This window comes from Ursus americanus, chromosome 1 (assembly GCF_024610735.1).
Source record: "Ursus americanus isolate L20-20 chromosome 1, mUrsAme1.1.p, whole genome shotgun sequence".
NCBI lineage: Eukaryota > Metazoa > Chordata > Mammalia > Carnivora > Ursidae > Ursus > Ursus americanus.
In genome coordinates, this window is record NC_142127.1 from 9,627,753 (window position 1) to 9,652,002 (window position 24,250).

At 51.1% G+C, this 24,250-nt stretch overlaps 1 protein-coding gene across 2 annotated transcripts in view; it reads right to left on the reverse strand.

The window, feature by feature from the left end:
• Positions 1 to 21,952: 21,952 nt before the first annotated feature.
• The window catches only part of RALB (RAS like proto-oncogene B), a 45,253-nt gene continuing 42,955 nt past the window's right edge, over positions 21,953 to 24,250 (reverse strand). For both annotated transcript variants that reach the window (XM_045804120.2, XM_087855037.1), the window contains one exon: positions 21,953 to 23,531. In XM_045804120.2, coding sequence (XP_045660076.1) covers positions 23,412 to 23,531 — 120 coding nt within the window. In that variant the 3' untranslated portion in view covers positions 21,953 to 23,411. The remainder of the gene's footprint in view (positions 23,532 to 24,250) is intronic.

Sequence of the window (24,250 nt, forward strand, 5' to 3'; positions counted from 1 at the left end):
TCCATCCCTGCATGGATACCGGGCAGGGGTGGAGAGGGATGAGCTATCAGAGAAAGCAAAGCACGGCGACAAAGGCCAGCTGGCTCAGGAGGGAGGGCCTGGCAAAAGGCGCCACGGAGACGATAAGGCCTGGGAACGGTGGAGACACCGCAAATGTAGCAACCGAGGGGGCCTGGGAGCCGGTCACCAGCCAAAGGCCGTGGGAGCAGAAGTCAGACTGCGCAGCTGAGCGAGGAGGAGGAGGACCGAGAGCGGGGCGCCAAGGGGAGAAGACTTCTCATAGATTCTGACAGTGATGAGAAATAGGGGCACGAGGAACGAGATAGGGGGGTAGATAAAGATAGGGACTATTTGAACAAAGTCTCAGACAAGAAGGAATGGAGCCTGTGAGAGAGAAAGACTGGAACACACGAGGAGGAGAAAGTGCTCACGGGGCGAAGCTGAAGAGGGACTCGGATGGGTTGGGATAGAATGGAGGGCACTTGGACAGACAGACAGGTGAGGTTAGATTCCAAAGCAAAGGCACTTTGTCCTCTGAGATGGAAGAGGAGACAGGGAAGGGAGTCAGGGATGCAGAAATGCCAAGGGGAAGGAAGGGGCTGACACTCACCCGGACGCCATGGAACCATCTGGAAAGCCAGAAACAGGGATGCCGGCTGAGAGCCAGTGAAAGCGGCTTTCTCACTCACACAAAGCCCCATGCCATGGGGGGCGGGGGCAGCCCTCCGCACAGTCATCTAGAAGCCCAGACCGTCCCCTCTGGCATGTCCTCCAGCCTGCGGAGAGGAGCCAGCACGTGGGGCGCTGTGTGGGAAGCTTCCCCTGCGGGTCTGGAAGCGGCCCACACCACTTCCACCTACACTGCCCCAGTCAGGCCTAATCGCACAGCCACACCCGACAGGAGCCTAGCAGAAGTCGCCTAGCTGGGTGCCCGGGACGGGAAGGAAACAGGTTTCAATGGAAACATGGCTGTGTCTGCCACTGGGTGAGGGTTCCAATAAGAAAGAGAACATTCCAGTGGCCTGGGTTCTTGAGTGGGAGCCGTAGGTGATGGGAAATGAACCGGCCCTCCCCCTTGGGCGAAACTCTGAAGATACCGAGTGTATCATCCTCCCTGGCCCGTCCCACACTTCCAACACATGGACACAGAGCCTTTTCCACACATCTCTGCCGTAGGACAGCTGCCTGGCTCTCGCTGGTTGTCGGCCGCCAGCCCCCCGAATGTGTGGTGTCTGCAGCAGGACGTCTCTCGTGACTCCGAGGAGCGAAGCCCTCACAATGGCAGCTCAGGGGGAGTCCCTCTGGACCCATAGTTCCACAGCTGGGCATCACCCCCATCCTCACCCCACTGGACATACGGAGAGGAGTCCTGCTCACCCATCTGGCCAACACAGCCAAGAAAGCTACAGGGGGTCAAGAAGGCCTTCCAAAGATCAGCATAACTCAGGGATATCTCAGTTTCCCCTTTGATTCTTCTACTAGGATTTGACTTTTTCCACAGGCATCCTAAGTCCTCCCCATACCTTCCCTTCCACACAAACAAAGATACTGTCCTCCATTCAGAAAGAAAACCGCCACCTTCCTAGGCCTGCTCTGGGAAGCTTGTGAGGCCCCATCCTACCCCAGTCTGGGAAACCAGAGGCGCTTACTTGCCCACAGGGGCGGCTGTGTGAATGCTGTTAATAACCTGTTCCTTTAATCCACCAGCTTTGTCGGACACAGCTGTTGGAACCCATCGGCATGAACGAGAGCAAAAGAAACACCGGGCTGATAGATCTAAACGGCCTGGAGAGATGGATCCACGGACATGTGTTGAACGGATCTTGCAAAATCTGTAACTATGGGAAGGGAGGAAGAAAACCATCAACGCCCAGAGGCATCTGGAAATGAATGGGAGACTGTCTGGGTGTTGCTCAACGGTGAGCTGCCTTCCCAGGGGCCTTGCCAGGCTCCGGAGCAGGCCCCGCTGAAGGCTCATTTCATCCCCGCTGGAAGGAACACAGGGAGCTGGTTCAAGGTTGCAGTGTCCTTTGAGCAGTAAAGAGCCAATGATGCCAGGGCATGAGAAGGGCATCTCTCCCATGCGAGAGGTGAGCCGACAAGCGTCTACCTGCACAAGATGTGTTTACAGGAGCAGAGCGAGGTGTCTATTTGCCTCCAACACATGTGGTCAGAGAACAGAAGCTCATTCATTCCCGATTTGCCCCAAAGCCTAACCCCTCTCCCTTGACGGCACTGACCTCCATGGGTCTGTCGGAAGCAGGCCGACGATCTGAAACGCGAATGCCTCTTCTTCATCGTGATCCTTAAAAACGGCAGGAGATACTTCTGGTCCTGCTGGCCTTGCCACGGCTGGTAGACATGCCCTCAGCCCCCGGCGGGACCTGGACACCAGGTCAGGCTGAGCTCCTGCCCCCCAGGAGGCCACACGCTGGAGGAAGCAGGGCCAGCTGGCTGTGCGGTCACCGGCCCCCAATGTTGGTGACTCTAGGAGACTTACTTGTCTGTGGTTCGGTGTCCTTGTCTATCACTTGGAATGAATGACTAGGACCCAGGCAGATGACAATGCATGGGAAGTACTTCAAGTGTCAGGGCTCCCGGGCATCACCGTGGTGACTTTGGAGACCCAAACCAAGTCCCAGGCATTGCTCTTACCTGTCTGAACCCCGCTCCGTCCCTCCTGCCAATTCCAACCCACCTACACGCCCCGCTATGCCCTGTCACCAGCGCCCAGAGCTGAGGGGACGATGTGCCGACCTCAAGGGGCACAAAGGGAGCAGCCATGAGAGGGCAGGGAGCCTCCCCACAGGGTTGGGCCTGGGCAGGAAGCGCCACACAGCCCAGGGTCACTCTGGAATTGGCTCCTGAGACAGTCGTTCTGCCACTTGGGGAAACCAGTGCTCCCCCCCACACACCCATGTGCCCGCCTATCTGCTGACAGCCCATCTCTGCACTTCCACAAGAAATAAAAGTCCATCGGCCCTTGTTTTGCCAGTCCACACACCCCTTTCGTGCTATGTGAAACAAAGTGTCCCATCTTTGCACTGATTTCTCAGCCTGCTTTTCAGCACAGCGAGAGCAAGCTCCTCGAGGGCGGGGAGGAGGGCAGGGGCCAAGACCGGGGCTTGGCGCTGAGCCCACCGCTCTCAGGCCGGCGAGATGGGCTGAAAGGTGGGGAGACAGCAGAGGAGACACAATGGACCCAGGACCCCGACGCTGTGGCCGCACCAGCCTCTGCCATCCGACCCCCCCCCCCCATCAGGACCCCATGGTCCCTGCACCTCCAGCAAACCTGCTGAGCCCACAGCCTCCTCCACCACCCACCCCAGGCGGGCCAGCCTCCCGTTCCCCAGCCCTGGTGAGGGCACCCATCCACCCAGTCCCCCACATGGAAGCACCAGCCTCCAGACACCTCCTCCTCCCTGACCTCACAGCAGTCACCCTCCAAGCCCCTCCAAGCCCCTCCAAGCCCCCAGGAGACTCTCCTCTCTCCCTCCCTCCAGCCACAGTCCCCTAGACAGGCAGTAACTCCCCCACCCCTCCCGACAGGCCCTGCCCCCCAATCTTGGCGGTTAGGCGGCCCCTCCCTCACCTCGTCCACTTTGTCCACTTTCTGCAGAATGTTCCAGAGGAGGTGTGGGGTCCAGGGGGGGTCCAGGGGGCCAGGCCTGGCTCTACCATGTGACAGCTGCGCGAACTCAGGCAAAGTGACCTCTCAGGGCCTCAGTTGACCCATCTCTGAAATGGTGACAGTACAGCCAGTGCCACGAGGATTGAAGGGGGCCCCAGCCCTGGAAATGTTCCATCCCTCGCATCCCTGCACTCACTCAGTTCCCCTCCATTAGGCAGACTGAGCAAACAGGCCGGCAGAGACTCCAGTGGAGAATGAACTTGAGCTAACTAATGGTCACCTTACGTGGCGATAAGACCACGGCAGGGCATTTGGAATCTGGTTCCACCTGGGGGAAGAGAAGGGGCGTTGCGGTGAAGTATACAGCAGGCGAGGAGAAGCGCGCTTCTGGCTGAAAGTGGGCTCCGGGGAGCACAGCGCCCACAGAACCACGGAAGGGCACCTGCTCCTGTGACGGACCACAGGGCACGTGGCCACGAGGCAGGGCGCTGAAGGGTCTCTCGGGCCCACCTGCCCTGCCACAGACTCCGAGAATGATGCCACATGGGTGACGCCTGGGGACACAGACCATGCATCCACCTCCGCTGCCGGAGAAGGGGCCACGGAGTCTGCCCAGCCCTGGGCTGCGGCTGGGGGGCTGTGCTGTCGTGGGTGCTCTCCCACATTCGATGGTCACCAACTGGAGGAGTGGCCTGGCTGGGCCTGCGCTTGAGGGAGCACAGCCCGGCATCAGTGACTGGGGGTGAAGCCCTGTGAGTCGGGACCAGGGGGCAGTGGAGGCCACCGGACAGGGACACCCTGGAGAGACGACAAGGAAGCACAGCGCGATTCGGGACTGGTCAGCAGGGCCAAGCCAGGGGAAGGAGGAGGATGCCCTCGCGCCGTCCACCCTGCAGGGCTAGCCCTAATCCCATGGCTCTCAGGCCAGAGACTGCTCTAAGCTAGCAGGAGAGAGGGGGTGGGGGAGCCAGAAACAGACAGACAGACAGATAGGGAGCGAGGGCTGGAGGACCGGAAGGAAAGGATTATGGTTCAAAGGAAATGACTTCATGATGGAGAAACCAGCTGTGCTACGACGACATGTGCCTTTGTGGAGGGGGGCAGGGGGAGGGTATGGGGACAGACGGCAGGTACAACGAGGGATACCAAGAAGTCAGGATTACCATGAAGCATGAGGAGTGAAGAGCCTTCAAGACAGAGCTGGAAAAGGCTTGAGGATAAGGAAAGGCGCAGACTCCGGTCAGTTGTTTAAGGACAGAAAAAGTTAGGAAAACACTGCCCTGGGTTATTTGCCTCCTACACAACCGAGGTATTCTCCAAGGTTCGTGAGAGCTGGCACGAAGCCCCAGGATCCTTCATTAGGTTAGCCACACCAGCTTGCTCTGGTTTATTACCTTTACCTTGCCTCAGAAGAGCTCGCTCCATCTGGTCGCGGCTGTTAAAAATGTGCTTGGCTTTCTTCTTAAAAATAAAACCCCAATCAAGGGATGAAAGAAAGTGCTTTGGAGCCTGTCCAGGGAACCACTGCATACAGGTGGGGATAGAGGAGGGCCGGGGGTGATTGAGGGGAGGAGGGCGGAGGGGGAACCGAACGCTGGGGCAGGCGATCCGGCTGACATAAGCACCTCTATTAATGAATGGGAGAAGCCAAAGGAAGTCTTTCAATGCTCAGACCCAGCGAGGATCTGTAATTTAGGGCGCGCAGAAGGAGTGGTCGGGGAGCAAGGGAGAAGAGGTGTGAAAGTATATGGCAAGAAGCATACAGCTACTTTTAGCTAGGTAACAAGAGACTGCTATTAAAAGTCTGCTTTGAAATTTAAAGCAGCATATGGTCACAGCATCGTTGTGCAAGCGGGGTTCCTTTGCCTGCTAACTCCTGAACTACCCAAGGCGAGGCTGGGCCGCGGCGGGGCCTGGAAGGTGGGCCCACCGCCCAGCTGCCACGGTCGGGGCGGCCACGCACAGCCTCAAGCAGGCACGCCCACGTGGCTCTACTATGGTGCAAGGACAAAATGCACTCAATGCAAGACGGTTTCCCATGACCTTCTACCCACCCGAGCAGAAGGTCTGAAAACAACTGCGGGGTCTCGTGCTGGGTCACGGTCATGGTCAGAACTCCCTCCAGCTGCCCGCGCGCAGCAGTAACGGGCCCACTCCCCGGCCGTGTCAGACCTCTGAGGCCAGCTTGTTTGGGCTAGGGGAAGCAGTCCTTGAAGCAAAGGCCACCCTGTGTGAGCGCGGCCATCGGGGCTCGCCGCTGCAGCCACGACACAGGTCCGGGATGTTTCTTAAACTCAAGGTCTGGGTGCCCTTCGGGGGCAGACGGGAGTGCACACATTCCTGTCCATCGGGCCCCCTTCCAGCTTCCATTTCCCGAGGAGGGAGACTCCACTGAGGGGCGAGGGCTACCCTTTCCGTTCCAAATCCTTGCTCAGTCAACAACACTCAGTGTGGGAAGAGTATTGCTATAAATTACAATACAAATTGATTAATGCCATAAAAATGTGACTGAAACCACCGGCCCTTGCAAACAGTGGGGCTTATGTTGTCTGCTCAGCTCTCTGAAGGAACATTGCCCTTAAGACTTTGTGTATTGTTCACCCTTTTTCTTGGCACACACACAAAATCCAAAGCCTATAATAATGCAGGTCATTAAGCCAAACAACTGCATTTGGACCTTTTTCAAGGGAGTGATTCAGGCAAGCGCTCTGCTCACGGAATCAGTTTACATTCGGGGTGTTATCAGATGCTACCCTCCTCTGAAAAGCGGTCATCAGAGCAACCCCGAGGTGTTTGCTTGGTTACAATGGGCTTTCCCGTGGCCACTAGGTGGCGCTGTTTACCAAAGCGGGCGGCTGGGGCCTTGGCGCCGCTCAGGACACGGGGGAAGCGTCCGTCTTAGGTGCACAGAAATATACGTGGGAGGCAGAGGGCCATCCTGTGAGAAGCAGCCGAAAGTTTTATTCCGGAAGAAGCCCCCCAGATGTGGTCGGAAAGGACTCCATCCCTCACTGTATTTGAGGAACCAAGGACGGGATGTAGAGGAGCCGCTTCAGACCCGCACCTGCCGGCTGGTCCCCGCGCTCTGGGAGTCACAGGCTATCCCGGCCCGGCTCTGCCACTGACTGCGCTGTCTGGCTCCCGCGGGTCACTGTGGCCATGATCCCAAGCACCAAGAAACTCGGTGAGGACGGCCTGGTCCGCGAACACACAACGAATGTGAAAGCACCCTGAAAAGATAAAACGTGCCTCCAACATATACTATTATTTTGTTACTTATTATCAGAAAACAGACAGATAAGCTGAAGAAGGGGGGCATAAGGCAGTGGCTGGTGCAGGACAAGTCGTCTTGCAAAGTTAGGTTATCCGATGCTCTTTAACATAACTTCTCTTTGATTAAACTCATTTCTTTTTTTTTAATTTTATTTATTTATTTGACAGAGAGAGAGAGCACAAGCAGGGGAGCAGGACAGGGAGAAGCAGATTCCCCGCTGAGCAGGGAGCCTGATGCGGGACTCGATCCCAGGACCCTGAGATCATGACCTGAGCTGAAGGCCGACGCTGAACCAACTGAGCCACCCAAGTGTCCCCATCAAACTCATTCCTTAGGTAACCTTTAAAAAATGAATCATGGCGAAGGGCATACATGTGTGGCAGTCAAGACCACTAGGTAAGCAGTGCTGAGGAAACCCTGTGGCCCAGGACCGGAGCAGGGTACACGCACGAGCCAGGAGGCGGCGAGGTAGCAGTGGGGCCAGGCAGAATGGCTCTGGGACTTCTGTCTGCGGCGGTCAGCAGGAAAGGCTAGCTGGGAATTTGGGAATTTGGCTTGGGAATCCCTGCCTCCGTGTATGGCAAAGCGATCACAAACCAGGAAAGCTGGGTTTAAGTTCCACAGTCACCATGAAAGTGTGACGACCGAGAAGTTTATTAAAAGCGGCATGTATATTTTTTAAAAGCAGTAGAATTTTAAAGGAATCAGATCGCTGGATCTGGGCAGGAGTATTTCACTCCGGGATCTTCCGGAGCTAAGGTAAGCGTGCAAGAGAAAGCATTTCGGGGCACATAGGTAGCATTTGCAAAACTACGGATCTGATCTCTTGGATAGTAAGGAAAGTGTTTTGTTTTAGCTTTTTTAATTAAAAAAAAGGGGGGGGGGGCGCCTGGGTAGCGCAATCGTTAGGCGGCTGCCTTCGGCTCAGGGCGCGATCCCGGCATTCCGGGATCAAGTCCCAGGTCAGGCTCCTCTGCTATGAGCCTGCTTCTTCCTCTCCCACTCCCCCTGCTTGTGTTCCCTCTCTCGCTGGCTGTCTCTCTCTATCAAATAAATAAATAAATAATCTTTAAAAAAAAATCACCATTTTCAGATGAAGATGCTGTTTGCCTATAAACACGAAACTTAAATAAAAAAAAAAAAAAAACCCAACAGTGCCTCCTGCCTAAATAAATCTGGAACACGCTGGATGGATTACAAATGAAGCGTACTCAGAAGAACTTGGAACCTCCAGCAGGTGGAAGCTAATGGGCAGTGCCTTGTGAACATATTTGGTCACAGAACCCTTCTTTGCTAATAAGCCAATCAGCCCTTGTGAGAACTAGTATTTCGTGCACGATTTCTTGAGGTCCACCATCCCAAACGAATGGCGCATTCAGGCCGGTATTAACTGGAAGTCAGGTTGGTACCGACTTCCTTCCTGGCACTTGAGTAAAAATTCCTGGTCGAGTTTTGTCAAAACAGTAGCAACAAGTCAAGGACACACGGGAGGAGAGGAAAGGGACACAGACGCTCAACCCGCAGCGTACAGTCGAGAACGCAAAGACCCCAAACTTGCGATAACACATTTGAATGCTCTAGTTAGACTTCTGTGCTAGGGTTTATGACACTGTTTGGATCTCACTTTATGCACTAAGCTTCCGAGAAGTCATACAACCTGAAGCATGACAAACAAATAAGTCCAGAATACCGGAGAAAGAACTCTGTTTAAAGCACCTACAGCAACACAATGAAACTCTTTGTGGTGCGATGGCCGCCACGTTTGGGTGGCCAGCGCCTTCTCGGGCTTTGGTCCTTTGATCCTGACCACAAGCCTGGGAGATGGGCGGCCCTCGGGTTCAGAGCCCTACAAGCAGGCTCACTGCCTCCCCCGGTTTCCAGATGAGGAAATTGAAGAACCAAAAATAAAGGACTTTTTCCCTTTAAAGGAGAGAGACGAAGTTCTCATGTGCGACATGCTCCTCGTTCTTTTTTTTTTTTTAAAGATTTTATTTATTTATTTGAAAGAGAGAGCAAGAACTAGGACAAGCAGGGGGAGGGACAGAAGGAGAAACAGACTCCCTGCTGAGCAGGGAGCCTGATGTGGGACCGGATCCCAGGACCCTGGGATCATGACCTGAGCCAAAGGCAGACGCTTAACCCACTGAGCCACCCAGGCGCCCCAGGATGTTCACTACTCTTACGAAATCATTGTTAACTATATATGTTGAAACTTTTTGTAGCTTCAGAAAACAGAATGCTGGGTATTTAAGAGTGAGCTACTGAAAATGGATTTAATAGAAGCGTTAAAACCAGTATAGAAAAGTCAGTGAAGTGTGCTATGTCCAATTCTGAGGAGACGGAACATAAGGAAGCTTAAAGAGCATCCAAAGAATGTCAATTTTACTCATGAAACAGGGGCGCCTGGGGGCCCAGTCGGTTAAGCATCTGCCTTCGGCTCAGGTCAGGCTTCTCCCTCTGCCCCTCCCTCTGCTCGTGCTCTCTCTCTCTCTCAAATAAATAAAAAAAAATCTTAAAAAAAAAATAAATCTTGAAACAAATGATCCAAAGTACCTACTTAGCCAGAGGAAGTGAACCTGATGAGTAGCTTACAGATTTCACTGTTATGATTTTTGCTGCTGTGTGAGCTCAAGCAAGTTGCTGCCCTTCTCTGAGTCTCAGGCTACAACCGCAATGCTCTAAGTCTGCAATGTCAGTGAGGCTCTGGAGCAAATGCCCAGAGGCAGTTAGCATGTAGAGGCCACCAGGTTCTAAGCTGGGTCAACTTGCCCACTTCTGGCCATGGCAGGTGGGTTGAGAACTGGCCCAAAGGAAGCCCTGCAGGCCTGTGAGGTCTGCTGTGCATGGAGGGTGACTAGCCCACTGCGGTTGTGAAGCCTGAGGTGGCCCCCCAGGATCCCCACCTCCTGCTGCTCACATCTGCCCTCAAGTGTGGACAGGTGCTGTGACTTTCTTCTCCCCAACACAATATGGACACTGGAACAGGATGTCACTCCTGTGATGACCTGACATTGTGGTTGACGTGACCTTATGGCTTGCTGGCCTTGAAGAAGCTAGCCGTCATGTTGTGAAGGCCAGTGGAGGGGGCCACATGGCAGGGAACCACAGGAGGCCCGAGGAACCGAGGGCAGCCTCCAGCCAACAGCCAACGAGGAAATGAAACTCAGTTCTACGGTTTCAAGGAAACGAGTTCCACCAATGACCTGCTGGAGATCAGAAGTGGAGTCTTCCACTGTTGAGCCTCCAGATGAAAACGCAGCCCAACTGGCACATGGACCGTGGCCGGTGACATCATGAGTGGAGGCCCCAGCTAAGCTGCACCCATGCCCTAAACCACAGGATTTGTGAGATAACAAATGTGTGTTTTCCAAGCCACTCCGTTTGTGCAGCAATAGTCAACTTATACACCCACCCATCAAGGGTGTCCAGTATTAGAGGCTGAGTCACAGAGAGGGCCTGCTGGCAGGGACGGGAGCACTGGGGGTCGGTCATGACAGCCGGTTGACCAGAGTGAGGACTCCAGTTCTGCACAGGGCTGGCCCTCCATGTACACCCCTCCCTCTGACTTCCTCCCGTCTTTCCCCGAAACCTGCTCATCACCCTGTGGTTTGCGTCTCAGAGGGTGCCCCCGCAGCCTTGCAGCAGCCCCGCCAGGGGAAAGCCAGAATTCATCATGGATTCCACCCCCCACCCCCAACCAATCCCCAAGTCGTTCTGATTTTTCCTCTGAAAATTATCTCAACTCCAAACCCTTTTCTGTTTCTGCTTGGCCTCTCCCCAGTTCAAACTCTCATCTTCAACTATCTCAACGACTCAACAGCAAGAGACTCACCGATCTCACTTTCTCCCGTGTCACACCCCTTGTAAATATCACGAGTGGCGATGAGACTCATGGCACCGTCTTACTCTGCATCTCCGATAACCTCAGCACAGCACACAGATTTATACATATGCACACTCACTAAATCTCTCCAAAGACCCTAACAAGAAAAGTGCTATTATCCCCATTGTAGAGATGAGAAAACGCTCGGAAAGATTTAGTAACACGTCAGTGGGCACAGAGCTTCGAAGCCAAGGCAGGAAGCTGCTCTATTCAAGACCCACCTTCTTTCCACAAGCCACCCCCCAGCTACAAACAATCCTTACAACTGGGCCTGGAAGCTTCTGCGGTCCTGCCCTCAAGGACGGGGTCCCGCAGGCAGAGGAGACAAAGGAAGCTCCAAGCTCCATGCAGCTTTCCTTCCCCTTCCAGATGGGTTATTTATGTCCCTGCCATTCTGCAGAACACCCCGCTAGCACACACAATCCTATGGTTGTGCTCACACCGCAGCTTACAACCTGACTCTTATGAGTGTCCACGCCCCCCGCCCAACAACCTGGAAGCCCCCTGAGGGCAGCGCTGCGTTCTATTCCATCCTGTATCCCCAGTGCTTAGCCCAGAGCTCAGGGTGTTGGTTGAAATGATGTCTTCTGCCCACGAAATGCAGCAGCAGCCCTCAGCCCTACAGCACCGGGAGTGTGTAAGCTGATTTAAGGCAAGGCTCATTTCATTTACGCGGAAGCCCTACCATCACCCACCTGGGCACCCACCTGGCACAGGGGTTTGCACAAATAGCTAATGGACAAACACCTGTCACATAACGGGCTCTCCCTAGCCTACCCGCGACCTTGCTGGGCTCATGCCCTCCTTCCAGGGAGGGGAGTCCACAATCGCCCCTGTCCACGTGGACCGTTGGGCTGTACCTCCTAGGGGACCTCTAGAAGCCTCGGGATACAAATAATATGTTTGGGAGCATTTGGAGCACGCCAGACGTAGGCAGAAGAGTGACCCCTAGTGGTCCTCGCTGGCTTTGTGGATCTGTGAAGCACTAGGACACGCGAGAACGCGTTCAGTGGGGAAAGATGTGTACGTTTAAAGACTCTACCATTTAGAAAGAGCACTGAATGACATATGAGGATTCTGACGATCACGACAGAATAAACAGCCGGAGCACGGCATAGTGAGTATTAAATAAACCTCTTTATTATTGTTAAAACACACACCTAAGGTAGCAGTGACTAGAACACATTTCATCTATGTGTTAAAGTCTATGAAATTTTCAATTTAAAAAAATGCTTTAAGGGGCTCAGTCAGTTAAGAGTCTGATCCCAGGGTCGTGGGATGGAGCCCCTCGTCGGGCTTCCTGCTCCATGGGGAGCCTGCTTCTCCTTCTCCCTCTGCCTCTGCCTCCTGCTTGTGCTCTCTCTCTTTCTCTAACGCTCTCTCAAGTAAATAAATAAAATCTTTAAAAGAAATAAAAATAAAAAATAAAAAATGCCTTAAGGGGCTCTGATGAACATTCCAAACAAGGTGTACAGACAGCGGGTATATCACAGTGTGTATTTCTTAAAAGACATGTTTTTAAATGACTCTTATCTTAAAAAATAAATGTCCTCCCCCAGAATCACTATTATTTTGCAATAAGAGAATTTGAAAGAAATATCTATTCAAACCAGGGCTCCAGTTCTACCAGAACCGTCCAGCGGGTCTGCGTAAACAAGCATATCCCCTCTCTAGAGACACATTTTCAACTTCCTCCATTGTGCCGTCTTCCCCATGGCCATTTGTTACGGTGGAAGTTCAGCATTGAGCAAACGGGTCTTCTTATGCTCACTTTCTGATTGGATTGTCTTTGCTTCGGTGGCAGGAGGCTGGCACTCCTTTTTCTGATGGACAGACAGAGTAGGGGGGAAAAACCAAACAAACCTCAGTTTCTTTTGTGAAACAGAAATTCCACCAGAATTTTCTCCCTGATTGAGCTCAGAAACAAAGTTCATGGCACCCTCGCGGGGTTACAGTAACACGTGAAGTCCGTCTTCTTCCCGTATTTGCTGAACTGTGTGCTTATAAATCCCGGGCCTCTGAAATAGGCTGAAATATTCTCTTCCCCAAGCCCCAGACAGTCACGTTCAGGTGCTCACACACGTGGGCCACCCTGACCGAGCTGCCCGCTGCACGCTCAGCCCGAGACTAAACCCTGCACCCGCCACACTTAAAACCTCAGGGGAGGCGCTCGGGGTCCCTGCAGAGCAAACCGTCCCTCCCTCGGCATCAGCTGGACACCGACTGTGCGCAAAGCAATAAAGCCTGCCGTGCTCCAGGAAGAACCCTCGTAAGTGTCAGCCTTCCACGCTCTGTGAGTCTCACGTCCTCAGCACGCCCCCTTTGCACACCCTTTAGTGCAAGCCCTCCACTTGTTACTCTTACGTCAGCCACACACATTACACACGTAATGCTCAAGAAAGAAGCTGAAGGAAATGTCAGTGTTTAAAACTGCTTTCCAGTCCCTTACCTCTTTGATATTTAAGTTTCTTCATCCCATAAGATGGAAAAATTTCTAGAAAATTCTTTATACAAAGCAGCCAAGTGATGGAAGCCATGGCTCTCTGTCACAATTTTCGTCAAGCTCCCATGAAAGAAGCAGTGGCATTGGTGTCCCCTCCCAAAGACAAAGGCCCCGCGGGGCTGCTCCGTGGGAGGCACTGAGCGGGGTGCCACAGGGAAGCAGGGGGAGACCCTAGCCCTGCCCGAGACAGTGGTCGGTGGGAAAGAGGAGCACAGACGGTGAAGGCAGGTGGCAAGGAGGATCCGACAGGCTGCTGAGGAAAGAGAGACGGCAGCCAGAGCAGGGGGACATGAGAGGCCTTCTGAGGTGAGAAGGTGGGAGGCCGTGAAGGAGTCAGGGCTGCCGCACCCCGTGTGGGACAGCGTCCCCTCGGAGGGAGGAGCCCCTTTCCAGGGCGGTGGCTAGAACTTGATGAGCGGTGAGGACAGAGAAGATTCCAGGCAGGATGGGCTGTGTGATAAAAGGCATAGCGTGATGGGGGAAGGCACTTTGCAAAGCACTGACCTTCACAGTCCCCTGACGAGGCCACTGCAGCCTCTCTGTTTTATGGGTGTGCCCCAGTCACAAAGCTGACATGGGGCAGAGCCAACCTTCCGATGGAGGCCTGTCTGGCTCTGGGGCCAGAGGCAGTGTCCTTCACACTAAGCGTGACGCATGAGAGCCACACTGCAAGGATGAAGGGTGAGAGGGTGTCAGCGAGCGAGGAGGCAGAAGGCCCCTGGGGCTTTGACAGGAGCAGCTCCGGGATCCCTCCAAGAGGTCTGTGCTTCCGGGGGGGCGGGGGTGCTGTAGGCCAGCTGCCTACTTCCGGAGCCGTGGGGCACCGCCATGCCGACTCCGGTTGCACACTTAGTTGAGGCAGTCCCGTTATTGCCTCGAATGCTGCCAAATCATTCGCACTTCTGTGGGGCAGGGGCAGAGTCTGGGGGTGATATAAGCCAGCTGCTAAAGCGGGGTGCACACTGTGGATGGAAGCGGGGAGAGACCTGAGTGGGAAGACCACAGTGACCACCAGACCAGACCACCAATGACGGGTTACCCCAAAGCAGGTGCAGTCAGGGGAAAGAAATGGGAAGGAAGGAGCCGGGGAGAGTTAAACAATTGAAAACTTCAACTCTTTGGAGGCCCCTGGGGAGGAAGAAGGGCCAGCAAACATTGCTAAGAAGAACAGGCCAGAAAAGGACGGGAAGGCTCGCTCAACCCAGAAGCTGCGGTGGGGGGCATCGGGGCAGTCACGAATATCTACTTCCAACGTGGCAGGAAGCTCAGACGGCGCGGGCGGACTTCAGACCTGGGGCTGCAGACATAATCCTTGCCCGACGTGCTAGGGCAACGGCTCTAGCCCTTACCTCGCCTTGCCTCTTGGTAATGGTCCTTAAGAGAGCCACCGCTTGACAAAGAAACTTTAATTAAGTGCTTCATCAAGACGACATGACTATATCTGTGCTATTTAACTCAGTTTAGCCAACACTTCAGATCGTACAATGGGCAGAAACGGTGGGAGGCCCAGAGACTGAGTTGAAGAGCCCTCGGTCTGTGTGCTCCCGGGGCTTGCTGTGCCTTCCAAAGAGCACAGAGAGAAGCAGCAAGTACCCGCGTGAGGGGCTGATAAGGAACGTCCAGGAAAGCCACCAAGAAGTGGATCCCTTGGCATATTCTGGGACTAGTGCGCAGGTGGGAGGCGTGGAGGGGGGAAGGATGGCGGACGACAGGGGGAGGCTGAAGGCAGCCGGCGTGCTGGGTCCGGGCCTTAGCCTGCAGCCTCAGAACATTCGGGGTGAAGAGATGATCAGAGCTGGACTTTGGAAGGGTAATTGATTGTCGTATAGTATTCTTCAATAAACCTGAATTTTAAAAAGAAAAAGAAAAGAAAAAGAAAAAGAAAAAGAAAAAGAAAAAGAATGGACAAGAGTGAAGGCAGGAAAGGAATGAGACCCAGAACAGTCTGAGGCGCAGGGAGAACCAGGAGAAACCAAAGACAGGAAAGCATGAGCAAAAACTGAAAGAGACCTCTGATTTGCAGGAAATCGGAAATACCTATTTTTGATAGGAAGTCACTGGTGACTGCCGCAGACAGCCCAGCAGAAATGGAGATGACAAATTGGCATTGGTTCGCGTTCCTGGAACACGAGACTCCCTCTCCTGGGCATGTGGTAAATAATAGGTTTTACCATTAAAGACGAAAAGGGGAAAAAATGGGTAATATTTTCCTACACCTACACGATTCAAGCCTCTCTTTAGAAAACAAAACAAAACTATCCACACACCAAACACGATTTCTCCCCAGTAAAGGGCACTGCACAGCAGGAGTCGAGAGGTGGCCGATCGCTTTCGGGAGGTGCTGCCAGTTATCAGAGCCCTTCGGGAAGCGCCACCCCAGAGTGTCCACGACCAGGACACCGTCCCCAGCACTGCACAGGCTCAGCTGGCCGCCCACCGCTGCAGGACCCCTGTAACCACCCCACCCCCCCCCACCCCCGCCCCGAGCTGAGAACCTGGCCGCAGCTGGGGTCTCAGCTGTGCCGGTGAGGAAGCTTCGAGGCCGAGGCACCCTGCCTTCGCCTGCTCGCCTGCTCGCTTAAAGCCAGCCTGTGACTCAGGAATGTAAGTCCCAGTCGTCATTTACATACGTAACCACAGGTTTAAAATAACCCTACCATACATTTGTTTTCACTGGGTAAATCAGATTTTAGGGAGGCTTTTCTGGGGGTAACTACTGAAAACACGTGGGGATTATTTGGTGAAGAAGTTAATCAGTTTACCCTTTTGATCGCTGTGGTTCACTCACAGAGATGCATTCGGTTTAACTACTCAAAATAATTGAGCTTGTGTTATTTCTTTTTTAAGATTTTATTTATTCATCTGAGAGCACGTGAGTACCAGCAAGGGGAGGGGCAGAGGGCGAAGCAGAATCCCCGCTGAGCAGGAAGCTGCCCCTAGGGCTCGAGCCCGGGACCCTGGGATCATGACCTGAGCCCAAGGCAGCCGCTTACCCGACTGAGCCCCCCAGGCGCCCCACTAAGCTTGTTTTAAAATATAAAGTTGACAGAGCCCACTTTCCTAAGGATTTTGGAGCTCCCAAGTCGTTCAGACGCCTGGCCCTCCGTGGATGCGCCCGGAGAAGATGTTCCAGGGGGAGAGGGAGAGACCGGACGCTGAACAAAAGCAAGTCCGCCCTCGTGGCAGCTGGGGCTTCAGTCCTGCTCCGGCCTAACCACGCAGATGCTTCGCCGCCTGGGTGGGGGCTTCTCCTCGGCTTGGCCATGCCGCAGGGGTCCGCAGACAACCACCAAAGACACCACCATTCTACCCAATGAACGCATGTGCGAATCCTCTAGCGGTACTTTGGACACTACTACCGGTACCACGGATGTTGCTGGGCGGCACCCAAGGGAGTAGAAATGAATAGTTGGCTACACTACATCGGAACGCGCTCTAGCATTTAAATTAGACAAAGACAGGAGGAGGGTGCGTGGTATCACAGAAGTTTCTTTCTTTCTTCAGAGAAAAGATTCGCCGGAAACCCAAGGGCCCAAATTAGTTTTAAAATTTTTACATTCTTGGGCGCCTGGATGGCTCAGTCGGGTAAGTGTCTGCCTTCGTTCGGCTCAGGTCATGATCCCGGGATCCTGGGATCCAGCCCTGTGTCCCGGTCCCTGCTCAGCGGGGAGCCTGCTTCTCCCTCTGCCCCTCCCCCTGCTCGAGCTCTCTCTGTCTCTCAAATAAATAAAATCTTTAAAAAAAATGTTTACATTCTTTCCAAAATCCTCAAAAAATGAAATTTCTGTAGTAACTCCTAAAAAAAGAAGGTGGGTAGTTGTTACCAGCAATATGCATTTTTAAAAGCAGCATTGCCAGCGAGTCAGACAGCAGCAGCCTGATTACAAATTGGCAAACAGTTACACCTAAGCCTGATAACGACAAACCTACAGGATCCCTAATAGCCCAGGTACGTTCACTCCAATTTCTTGACCAGATTAACAGAGGAGAACAAAGTCAACCACATTTTTAAAAAGATAGGACAAACAAGACATCACTACTTCCTCTAGCAGTTTTATCTGTTCACAGCCAAAAGATAAAAGTCAAAACATACGAAGGGATACAGGCTTAGGGAAAATCCACGATTCCCTCACTTTAAAGTGGATAGCAAAAAAGTAAATAAATACAAGATAAAAATAAAACAAAATAAAGTGGATGGCAGAAGACAACCGGCCAGACCCAGGTCTGACCCCAAATGCTGAAGTCCGCACCCCTGTAGAACAGGGATTGCCACAGGCCCCCGAGCTGAAGAGGAGACCCCGCAGAAGCTCAGATCAATGGTGTCACGCTACCCCTTGTGCAATACTGATCTACCAAGAAAAGGAAATAGTAAGTACTTGTGAAAATGAACACAAGTCAAAATGGGAGAGTGAGCTCAAATGCCAGTCCCTCCTGTGTCCTGACACCTGCCTTCAAGTCCTAGTCCAGAAAGACTCCAACGGCCAAGAGGAGAGAGGGCCACTAATTGACGCAGTTTGACCGAGTTATGAAAGCTGCACTCCAGAAGGGCATTGACAGACGGAAAAGGAGGAAAGAAGGGGCCGTGGAGAGGAGAGGTTGACTGCCCAACCGGAGCCCCGAATTTGCAGACTGAGCAGCAGGCATAGGGAGCATGGCCGGGAACAGCAGTCAGTCAGAGGTGTGCTGGCAAACAGCCCGCCCCGCTCCCGAAGGCAACACAGCCTATCACTAGGGCTCTGTTCTCTACAGAAAAGAGAGTGCCTGGGGAGAACCACGGAGGCCAGCCTGGCAGCTGCCCCCCTCCCCCGCCAGAGTGCGCTTCCCTGGTGTAGATGTTAGGGGTCTGCAGCACCGTGACTGGTTTTCCGCATTCACCCCAAAGTCAAGCCTGCTGCTTCACAAGCCTCACTCAGGTATCCGGAGCGCCTGGCCCGTCTCTGTAGTCCCTTGTCAGGGCTGGACGACCAGGTCACCAGATGCTGCAGCTTCAAGAAAATAAAGAACAGAATAGAGAGAAAAACTGGATAAAAGTTAAATGAAGGTAACTCTGGGAATAGAACTTTCCGAAGACCTAACATCCTCAGAAAGTCATGTTATAGGGGTGCCTGGGTGGCTCAGTCGGCTGAGAATCTGTCTCTGGGTTTAGACCAGGTCGTGATCTCGGGGTTGTGAGATCAGGCCCTGCCCAGTGTGGAGCCTGCTTAAGCCTCCCTCTCTCCCTCTCCCTCTCTCTCTCTCCCCCTCCTCAGAAGGCAGGCAGGCAGGCAGGCAGGAAGGGGAGGAAAGAAAGGAAAGAAAAGAAGAAAGAAAGAAAGAGAAAAAGGGAGGGAGGGAGGAAGGAAGAAAACCTTTAAAAAAAAAAGTCATGCTGTTGCCTCCATGAGGCCAAGAACTGTTGCTATGAAAAAGGAACAATTAGAGACAAAGAAAGCCTGTGTTCACACACACACACACACACACACACACACACACACACACACACATAATGAGTTAGAAAAGCAAAGCTGTTTGCACTAGTGTAAGCTTCAGGAGGGCAAAGGATTTCGTGTTTGGTCACTGTTGAATCTTGAGAACCTCCGACAGTGTTTGGCAAATCACAGGTGGTGAAAGGAGAGGGAGAGGGAGGGAGGGAGACAGGCAGGGAGGAGGGCGGCTCTGGGAGAAAATAAACCTGGAACATCCAGGGAGAGATGGTGCAGATAGGCGTCTAGGTGGTCCAAAAGCAGAGAGCGGGAGTTCTGGAAAGAAAGCACAGAACAGAGAAGAGAAATATTATTCGAAGACCTTTCAGAAATGCAAGTCTGGAGCCGAAGAGAGGTGAGTGTTCGCTGGAAGATGCTGCAGAGTGCCGGGCAGGGTGAACACGAAAGACCCACGTTCAGATCCGTCACGGCACCGCTTGGATACTGCAGATCAAGAGAGGCCCCTCTACGATTCCAGAGGAGGAGGGGGGAGCAGAGCACCCATTACAAAGGGATGACAAGAGGAATAAGACCGGTTTTTAACAGCAACCACAGGTGCTCGAAGACAATGGAGCAAAGCCTCCCAGTTCCAAGGGCAAATTATCTTGAACTTAGAATTCCATGCCAAGTCAAACTAGCAATTAAATAAAGGGCAAAGGTAACACACTTTCATGAGCGGTGAGAGACTCGGAAAGCTTACCTCTAATGCACCCTTTCTGAAAACGTACTCCTGCAAAATGAGGTTAAAAATCAGTAAAGGAAGCGACGGGAGACTCGGGAACCTGGAACTGACCCGAGTGTCCATGAAAATCAACCTCCGTGCGGCAGTTACGTAGAAGGCCTAGAAAGTCATGAGTCCACATGAGATCGGGCGAAGCGCTGGATGGATCTTCCAAAGATGGAAGGCCTTCCAAAGAAGAATGGAAGCATCTCCCAAGCGACAAAAGAAAATGGCATTGGGGAGAGAGAAGATATCATTATCCTCTCCACCAGGAAAAAGCAATCAAACTTCAGGAAAAATGGGGGGGGGCAGGCGGGGTGGGGAGGACAACACTGCAGAGCGACCCAGGCAACGGATGGGGGCGACCACGTGACTGGACACGAGGCCGCTCTCCTCCGTGTGGCGGCCAGACTGTGGAGCCTGAAGGAGAGGCAGTCACCACAGGGTGCTTGGCCAGCAATGAGTTGTGTTTACGTAAGTCACCAAAATCAAACTGTTGTTGACTGGTATTCAACTTTTAAAATTAATCTACGAATAAAGCGAAAGCTTGAGTTACGGTCACAGAACGGAATGTTCATGTCATTGACCTGATAATATAAAAGCAAAAGGTGTCACAGAGAAGGAGGGGGGGGTCAAGAGATAAGGGGCGGGAGCGTTAATATCCTCACATTCCAGAGTGCGGTGCCAAGAGACGCTGTCAAGAAGTTGCGTGAAGAACAAACAAGACGTTTTAATTTAGTTTTGAAAGGTGTAACTGTCACCAAGAGAGAAGCTAAAAGAATCCTATTACTGTCAAAAATGGGGTAGGGGTAAGGGACACAAAGGGGCTACACCCTTATCTAGCACAGCAAGTCGTCACGGGGAATGGCTGAGGTGAAAATCACGAAATCCGGCTTGAAGAACACTGTTGAGAAACTCAGGAGTATCTACTGAATGACCTGGGAATAGAAATGGTTGAATCTGACTTTTGGGGAACAGGGCTGGCACAGGAAGAGTGGGACTCAAGAGCTTCCATTACAAACACTTCTCTAGAATTCATTAGAATTTTAAAGCACATGTGGTTACAATTTTGATTAATTTTAATGAATTTTAAAATAAAAATATCCAAATCAAGTTTACTACGATAACGTTAACGGTACCTATGTATATTTCCCCCACTGTCCATACTTACCGCTGTTCAGCTTCTATTGTATTGTAAGCTTCTAAACCAACAGAGGTGAATTCTGTATTTAAGTTTATATATTGTAATTCCCCTCATCTAAAACATGTATAATTTTTCCCACACTTTTATGTCACTGGAGTCAGGATGGGTTCACTTAATTGGCAGGTTTTTTTCTTAGTGGTATAATAAACTATGGTGACATCTTAGAATTAATGGTGTCTTGGATTTGCTGAAACAGGATACTTGTAGCAAATTATATGTCTAGGTATTTTCCCCCTACGTCATGTTATGAAACCATAAACTGCTACATCTTCTTCTGCTCGGCCCCTCCCTCATTCTACTCCAGCCATATGATCTTTGGGGTCTTCTCCTCAACACCGTCGGGCCTTTGGACCAGCTGTTCCCTAGCCCAGGAAGTTCCCTGCACCCACCCAAGCAGCTCCTTCAGGGCGCACGCTCTCAATTTAAATGTCATTGCCCGGAGAAGCCTGTTGACCACGCAGTCGAAATCCTGCCCAGAAACACTTCCTATCGTATTACCCAGTTTTATTTTCATCCAGACACTTCCCCTGATTATTTTCATTTCTTTGTCTCCTACATCACTGGAGCATAAGCTCCGGGAGAACAAAGCTCTTGCCTATCTTCAATACCACATCCCAGCACCTAGAACCAAGCCTGAAACCAAATAGGTGCTGAAATATTTCTAGAATGAATACTTTAGGAACATAATGGTAGGCTCTTGGACACAACAGATCATCTTTTAGCAAGTAACCGTGTTTCAAATTTATAAATAACATGGTGTCCTTCTTTTTCTCTGTAAAAGAACCTCATCTGTATAAATTCTTTTGTTAGGAAGGTGCATTTCTGATTGCTATCCAGTTACATGTAATTTTAGAGATACACTAATAGCACACACCCAGAAGAGTTTCCATAGCGTGACATCATTCGTACCATCTTTAATATATTCGTACATCTTCCAGATCGACCTACCATTGACCGCGATGGATACCAAACAGGTAGCAAACTATAATGAAAAGAAAAGGTTGTTTCAGAAACTTCGAGAGTGTGATTAGCTTCAGGCTTTTAAACTTTATGAAGAAAGAGTAGACCTCTCTCCCAAAGAAAAGATGAAATTAAAATTACTGTTTATGCTTCAATTATATTTCCCACAGCCCAGTTCAAAGGATTAATTGAAATAAAGTTTGTCTGATATCACAGAACATCTAACAAGATCATTAATGAGTTACTGTCAGTTTCTCTGATACTTCCGTTTTACATGTACAAGAGGAGAAAATAAAAAGGCTGAAACCTTGAAATAGTGTACTTGTCTGCTTTTTTTTTTTTTTTATTAAAAAAGACCATGATTCTTTAGGAGGTGATACAAGATTGCTTTCCAGTCAGATCATAATTTCCACAATTTCTGCAGTAACTATAAATTTGAAAGGTTCCCACTCTCCCCACCCCAATTCACTTTTGGCACCTGTATGTGAAATGTCACTTTCGAAAAATGGGGGAAAATGTGCTGAATGCTGGGTTTAAATCACAGTACCCCTTTCCTGAGGAAAACTTTTCTGGGTGTTAAATTGAGAATATTGATACAAGAAAGCTTAACAATATCTCATCAATAAAAGCCTTTTTCTAACCAACTCTACGGCTGTCTCAGAAGAAAATTATACTAGAGGTAGCAGCCAATTCTCAGAGGTAAAGGGTAATGGCTTATCTTATCCTTTCCTACTTCTCCTAATTTTAAATTTAGAATTACAGAGCAGTTCTAGGAGAGGTAGCAGAACGTCTGGCACAGGCTCTGGCTTCATGACTTGAGAATACAATGTCAACTCATCGCATTCTTCAGAAGAACTCATTATACTGAAAAGAAGTAAAAGAAGAGGCTCTCTTAACCTGTGCATGCAGAGAGGTTGACCAGAAGGACAAATACCAGCAGAGGAGGAGGGACCTAACCATGTGTGGCAATGAGGAGAGGACGTATCCAAAGATATATTCTTGAACTGATTAGAAAAGTGTGTCACTTATAAAGTATACTACTCTTGAGACTTCACTTAATCTGCTAAACAGAAGCTTCGACACAAGAATCAGGATGCGACAGGAGAGAAATAGCCAACACAGGCTGTAATTGGTTAATATTAAAATATGAAGAATTCAACTTTCATTTCTCATACGTGTGAAGGGTTTAGGAGCTTGTTACTGACCTATTTGGCCTGATTCATATTTATTTTTATTTTTTCGCTGTGCTTCAGATCCACAGGGTATTGCCACGAAACTTATCCCAAAAAATCTCTGAATTTTTATTAGAGCTTGATGGATTTTTTAAAGTACTTCTGTTAAGCTGCTAAGAGTTAGGGAGAGTCTTATCCTACCCCCTCCCCCAAACCTAAGAAGACATTTTTATTTCAAAACGAAAGATGGTGATGTTATAAAACTAGGGAGGGCAATAAGATGCTGTGACAGCACATTTCCTTTTAATTAACACTTATCTCTTGCCTATACGCTACATATGTGATTCAGCTTTGGGGAGGGAAAAGGGGAGGAAGAAGGAAAACTCCAAAACCTCCTGACAAAGTAGCCGTTCCAATGCGTGGACAAGGGCTTATTTCTTCTGCCGGCCACTGATTCACAAACATTTTCCCCATCTAAAGAAGTATGCGTGAATGAGGGTGGGGAGAGCAGGGAACACACCAAGAAGTCGACTACACTCTTCTCTTAATGAGCCCGCCCTGGGTCCTTAGCGGCCACTGACTTCATCCGCCATCTTGGCTTTCACAGTAAGCAACATCTTTCTTTAAAACTTTTCTTGTTCTTGCTGCTTTTCTTGCCGTTCTTGTCTTTATTCTCAGACATCTTTTTGGCTCTGATTTCTCTCATTAGGTCAAAGAACACCTGGGGTGGGGAGGAAGGAGGGAGGAAAAAGCATTTAATGATTTCACAAAGCAATTGCACTAAGCAGGCTACGTAGTTACATTTTAAAGCATAAAGCAGCCTCATTTTTATAAACCCTGCACCAAAATTTGCACCAGACTTTCTAGCATTTCCAGCCACCAGGCAAGGCTGAGAACAGGAGTGCCTGCTACTGGGTACTTTCTTAGACACGACCATGTAAACCTTATCATGACCTTATAAAGGCAGGGACCTCATTATGCCTGACAGCTTCCCCAGCAAAACTAGCGGACTTGGAACATGGTGGGGTGGGGTGGGGAGAAGGGGGACAGAGCATAAACAGAATCAGGCTCCTGCCCCAGGAAACTGGGGGCACTGGGGAGAAGTGCTGTCCCACCCCCCCACCCCCCCACCCGGGCCCCTGCCCTCATTCTGAGGAACAGCCGCTGTTTGTTCCTTGTGATGTTCGCTGAAAGGAACTTTATCAAGAACTGATATAAGGCGGGTCCTTTGAATGCCAGTGTGTTATTCAGATACACATTATCGTTCGTCACAATAGTTTGGGTTTTGCCCTCTGATACCAGCAATCGCGCCAAAGTGCGATGATACCTACCCAAGCAGACAAAACATGCCTCCCACAAAGACGCAGTTCAGATTTCTCAGACGGAGCGACGGAGACTCAGCGTAGAGACTGAGTGTAGGCTTTAATCTTTGGATGTCCG